A 6,000-nucleotide genomic window follows, 5' to 3' on the forward strand; every position below is an offset into this window, starting at 1 on the left:
GCACATCATTGAAACTCTCCCACAATTGGAGTTGTTTTCCCATTCAAGAATATGGGGAAAAGTTCAGTTGTTAGTACACATTTTTTTTCCTTCTGGGAAACTTCTCTATCACTACCATCTATAAGCTAATATGCTCATACACTATACTGGGCCTTTAATAATGAAGAATGGAGCCACAGGCTATCCTATACAAAAGCTCTAAAACCATTTGGAAGATGACTGATGGGAGAAAATCAGCCCAGTTGTTAAACAAATGAGCATTCTAAATCAAAGAAACAATTCTGTTTTGAAAAAGAAAAACAGATTCAAGTTGTATTGAAGTTTTGTATTAGTTAGTAAATATTGTTATAAACTAAAATGGCAGGTTTCCATGAAATCTAGAGTTAATACAAGTGCTTTAAGAAGGAATTTGACAAATCTAGAAAGAGTAAAATATTTTGCTCTGAATTCAATCAAAACCTAGAAGATCTCTTTCTCTTCATACCTTCTTCTCTCTAAATTTAACAGTGAACCAAGAAGTTTGATGCTGTAAGCTCAAGCATTATTTTCCAAAGTCTCTAATTTAAACCATGGAGTTTTATTTTCTTTTAAGGATCTTTGTGTCAGGGTAGACATGGTGTCACCCCTAATAGTACATTTGTAAAGAACATTTCAAAATGTGTCATTGGTTTTCCAGCTCTTTGTACTGTCCTCACACCAACAAAAACCTCCTTGGTTCCACTGGGATTTTTGCCTGTACAAAGACTAAGGATCCAATCTTCTTTTATTTGGGTATGGACTCAATTGCTATCCAAACTGAACAAACTCACTTTTCTATTCACTTGTTTTGGCCATCTGACAAGATGTCTTTCCTTCTCCATTCCTACTTCTTTCAATTCTTTCAAAACTATTCAAAATGTGTTATTTATAATGCCTTTTCACAAACAAATCTCACCTGCTCTAGTCAACCTAATGCTCCTTTGGCATCCATTTCTTCCTCTTATTCCAAGTTCCATTGTGGAACTGTTTGTTTTTTTGTTGGTTTGTTTGTTTCTGCTGTTAGGTAGCCTTATTTTATTGCTATTTGCATTCTATGAGTTCATTACTTCTTTAAGTTCAGATTCCTTTGTATTCCTTCCTTTTATCTCCTTATATCTAAAAAATGATTAAGATGCTCATATTTCTATATAGCTTTAGGATTTACACAATATTTTGCATACATTAGGCCCTTTATATCCTCATAATAATCCTGGGAGATAATCCCATTTAACAGAGGAGGGAACTGAGGCACAGAGATATGAATGGTCTTGCCCAGGAGCACAGAGCTGAGGTAGGCAATTTGAAACCATATGTCCCTGACTCTCAACTCACTACATCAAGCTGATTCTCTGCTATGTACACAGTAAAAAGGGTTGGGCTGTCTGGTTTCTTAGGGAGACATTCTAGAACATCATAAAGCTGCACATAAGTGATCATTAATAAAGAGGAAAAAAAACTTTCCAGAAACAGGATCACTTAAATTAGGAAGATCTTGACTGGGTTTCCATATTGTCCCTTCCACACGCTTTTCTCTTTTCTCTCTTCATTTTCCAGACAATTAAGTGGCATGATAGAGAGAATGCCAGGTCTGGAATCAGGAAGAATCCTCCTCTTGAGTTCAAATCTACCCTCAGACACTTACTAGCAGTGTTACTACTTGGGGTGAGTCACTTAATCCTGCTTGCCTCAGTTTACTCATCTGTCAAGTGAGCTGGAGAAGGAAATGGCAAACCACTTTAGTATCTTCTCTAAGAAAACCCTAAATGGGGTCATAGGGAGTTAGACACATCTGAACAGCAACAATAGACCAATTTCAAATGAATGTTATCTGTCATCTTCCAAGGCATCCATAATAGTTTTTACCTTCTTGTCTAACTGATTCTTTTTCTCTCTTTACAGGATAGTGGCCAAAGCCTCACAGAACCTCATGTCTACCCAAAGCTTAGGAATTGTATTTGGGCCCACACTTCTGAGGGCTGAAAACGAGACTGGGAATATGGCAGTCCACATGGTGTACCAAAACCAAATAGCAGAACTCATGCTAAGCGAGTACAATAAGATCTTCAGCTCTAAGGAAGACTGACAGACAAGGCACATTATTGAAAATGTTCACATCTGTCTTGATGCCTAATATTTTTACATTTCTGTAAACATATTTCTGAAATATTTTTTTTCTTTCAAGTGACAGATGCCTCATTTTGTGAAAACTTAATGATGATTTCATGTTTAAGTTCCAAACATTAGAATAAAATAATTGACAATATTTGCCTATATGTATTCAACATTAACCCTTTAAATGCTATGCCACCCAGCACTTCTAGGACCATAGGGTGGGTATCTAAAGATTTTCAGAAAAGTAAGTAATATAACTTATATTCACAAGTTACATTGTAACACTGATTCTAGTTTCGATATATGTGCTAGTCTATGTTTGTGCATCCTTATAGGTACATGGGTACTAGTTAAATCTAGTTAGTCTAAAAATGATAAAGAAACAGAAATTAATACATTGTAAAAGATAAGAGTCTCAGGTCTGAAACTAAAATACATGTATTTCCTCTTTTAAGTTTTTTTTGCTTGAGGATATTTTAGCTATTCTCATAATGAGAGGTTTTGCTTTGTTTTGTTTTGTTTTGAAAATTGACAGCTAAAACATTTTTCATTGGATACATTTAAAAAAATACTATTTCCTATCCCCTAAACATACCATCCTATAAATTAGGAAGAAAATTAGGCCCCGACTATTTTGTTCTTAATATCATACCAGGATTGCATGGCTGCTCATTTTTAATGCTAACAACCATTTTGATTCTTCATCATACTCTATATCTTCTTTCCTGGCTCTGTCATGAACTGTAGAATTTTTATTATGCTCCTGAGGATGCTTTATTGGTGAATTACATTAAATTCATCTAGAAAGAACTTAAAGAAAAAAAGCTTTTTCATATGCCCTTAGGATTTCTTGGCTAGACTTGAATCAGTTTATGCATTTGATGGTTAGTTTCAGTTGTCATGGGTAAACAAAAGGGTAACTGTCTAGAATATATCAAATATTGTTTTATTTTGAAAAGTATGTTTCTAGCTATACATATCCTATACCCTATTTTGTGAAAGTATTCTGCTGATAAAAATGTAGACTTATGTTTGACAGCTTTTTAATCAAGTTCAAACAGAATAAATAAAACTAATCCAGTGTGGTAACAAGTCAGTCTGGTTATCGATTTGTTCATAAAATGAAAAATAAGGCATGTAAATAAAATATCTGAAACTGAGATCCAAGAGCAAACATTTAGAGCAATTGGGGACTGATATACATGAAGCGGATATATAGGTGTGCTACATGGCACACAAAGAGATATCTCAACAGGTAGATAAACAGAATCATTCCCTAGCATATATTATACTAACTCAGAAATGAAAGAAGTCTTTCAATCTACTCCTGCCTAACTTTATAATGAGAAACACAGTACAGACATACTTCATTTTATTGTGCTTTACAGATATTGTGTTGTAAATTGAAGGTGTGCGGCAACCTATTAGAGCCATTTTTCCAACAACATGTGCTCACATCATGTTTCTGTATTACATTTTGGTGATTTTCACAATATTTTAAACTTTTTTTCAATATTATAACATCTGTTATGAAGATCTGTGATCAATGATCTTTGTGTTACACCAATGTAATTTTGTGGGGCACCACAAACAATGCTCATATAATATAGTGAGTTTACTTGATAAATGTGTGTGTTTTGACTGCTCACTAATTTATCATTCCAGCATCTCTGTCTTCTTCTCTTCAGGTCTCCCTATGTTAAAATTAAATTAGTTAATGCCCCTACAATGTACTGTAAGTATTCAAGTGAAGGGAAGAGTCACTCTATCAGGCAAACTTCATTGTTATTTCATTTTAAGAAATCTTCACAACTATTCCAAAGTTAGACAACCATCACCTTGATAAACCAACACATCTACATCAAGGCAAAATCCTTCACCAGCAAAAAAGATTACAACTTGCTGAAGGTTCAGATGATAGCATTTGTTGGCAATAAAATATTTTTAATTAAGATATATGCATTGGGTTTTTTTTTTTTAGATAATACTATTGCATACTTAATAGACCCTAGTATAGTATAAACATAACTTTTAGATGCACTGCAAAACCAAAAAATCCATGCAATTAGCTGGAAATCAACCAGCAATATTTCTAAAGTATGCCTATATCATTGTCTGTGCTCCTGTCTAGAAAGAGATTACTAGAGGATCAAAAAAATTGGATATAAAAGAGGTAGATTCACATCACGGGAGTCAAGCACAATTGTAAAGACGAAAGTCACATGTTTTAAAATTAAAAATAATCATTAGAAGACATGCATATTAGTGCATACAGAGTTGATCTTAGAATATACTAGACCTCTATGATAATATGTTTTTGTTACTGTTCTATTTCAATTGATCTAGCATTTTTTCCCATATCTCTTGAGACTTAATTTCAGTAAATCTCATTAATGTCTAAAGACCAAAGACAATTCAAATGATAGCAAGGCAACTCTTTAGAAAAGATATAGATCTGAATGTATAACTGTAAAGTCTCAAGGGTTAAAATGGGATCCCCCCTCCCCTCAGTCATTTCACCAACATGGACACTCAGATGGTCTCTAAAAGACCATCACATCGTCCTCCATAAGAGGTTGTCTCATTTTTAGTTTGTCCAAGCTTTCAAGAAGAAGAGATGAGTGGATTTCTTTGCTACCATACATTGAAAGTCTGATCCTATTTAGCATCTGACAGAAACACTGCTTAATTGTGTCATTGAAAGCTAAGTGACAGGGCTTGCTAACCAATTAAAAAACAAAAGCTCCAATTAAGAAAAAATTGAAAATCTGTTCAAATTCAACAATCTCTTGCCAAGGGTGCTGTCCTTTCAGCTGAATGCAATAAGAAGTTGACCTATATTTCCTTTATATGTATTTTTTTTAATATAAGACTACACTATATGAGAAAGCTTTAGATAAATGGTGTCTCCTTTCTTCTCACTGTCTTCTAAACTCTCCACTATCTGGCTTTTCTTTTATCATTCAATTGATTCATTGGCAACTGCAAAGTTACCAACAGTCTCTTAATTGCAAATATGGTTTGGGGCTTTTTTTATTTTTATTTTCAACTTATGAAATAAAGCAAGCAGTTCCATAACATAATAAAAAAAGATAATTGCATATGAAACTGCAAATCTCTATTGTGTACGACTTGCTCTTCCTTTTAAATATATAATAAAATTATAATGTATTTTTTCCTTCCCACTCCTACCCTGGAGAAGGCTAATATTGAACATATATTGATATGTGTACATGTGTATGTGTATATAAATACATATATATGTATGTGTTTGTGTGTTTGTGTAAAATTATTCCATACATACTTCTATTTATCAGTTCTTTCTCTGGATTTTTTTTAAATCAATCTTGATCCTCCTTGACCTATCTGTAACATTCAACATTGTGGATAACTCTTTCTTCTTGAATACCTCCCACTCTCTAGATTTCCATGGCACAGTTCTCTTCTAGTTCTCTTCCTATATAACCAACCATTCCTCAGTCTTATCCACATCAATTTAGCCAGAACAGAACTCATTATCTTTCTCCCAAAATTGTCCTTCCTTCAAACTTTCCTATTACTGCTGAGGTCATCTCCATTCTCCCTGTCACCCAAGCCCAAAACATTCATGTCATCCTCAATTCCTCACTTCCATGTTTCCTATATAGCTAGTCATTCCAAATCTTATTTCTACATTTAGATCTCATATAGGTCCTCTTCTCTCTGCTCATCCAATCATAACCATCTTTAGATTCATAACCTATTACAATAGTCTTCTAATTGGCCTCCTTGTTTCTCTGTTCAATTCCATCCTCCAATCAGCTACTAAGCCAATTTTCCAAAGAATAAATTTGATCATGTTGCTTTGCTGCTCAATGAATTCCAATACCA

The 6,000-nt window shown here is 33.9% G+C and overlaps 1 protein-coding gene across 1 annotated transcript in view; it reads left to right on the forward strand.

Moving 5' to 3' along the window:
• Positions 1–3,222, forward strand: part of ARHGAP15 (Rho GTPase activating protein 15) — an 844,282-nt gene extending 841,060 nt beyond the window's left edge. Inside the window, exon 14 of the mRNA XM_051985817.1 lies at positions 1,918–3,222. Within this exon, the coding sequence (XP_051841777.1) occupies positions 1,918–2,101 (184 nt within the window). The 3' untranslated portion in view covers positions 2,102–3,222. The remainder of the gene's footprint in view (positions 1–1,917) is intronic.
• Positions 3,223–6,000: the final 2,778 nt, after the last annotated feature.

The sequence above is a fragment of the Antechinus flavipes genome, chromosome 3 (genome assembly GCF_016432865.1).
Source record: "Antechinus flavipes isolate AdamAnt ecotype Samford, QLD, Australia chromosome 3, AdamAnt_v2, whole genome shotgun sequence".
Classification (NCBI taxonomy): Eukaryota; Metazoa; Chordata; class Mammalia; order Dasyuromorphia; family Dasyuridae; genus Antechinus; species Antechinus flavipes.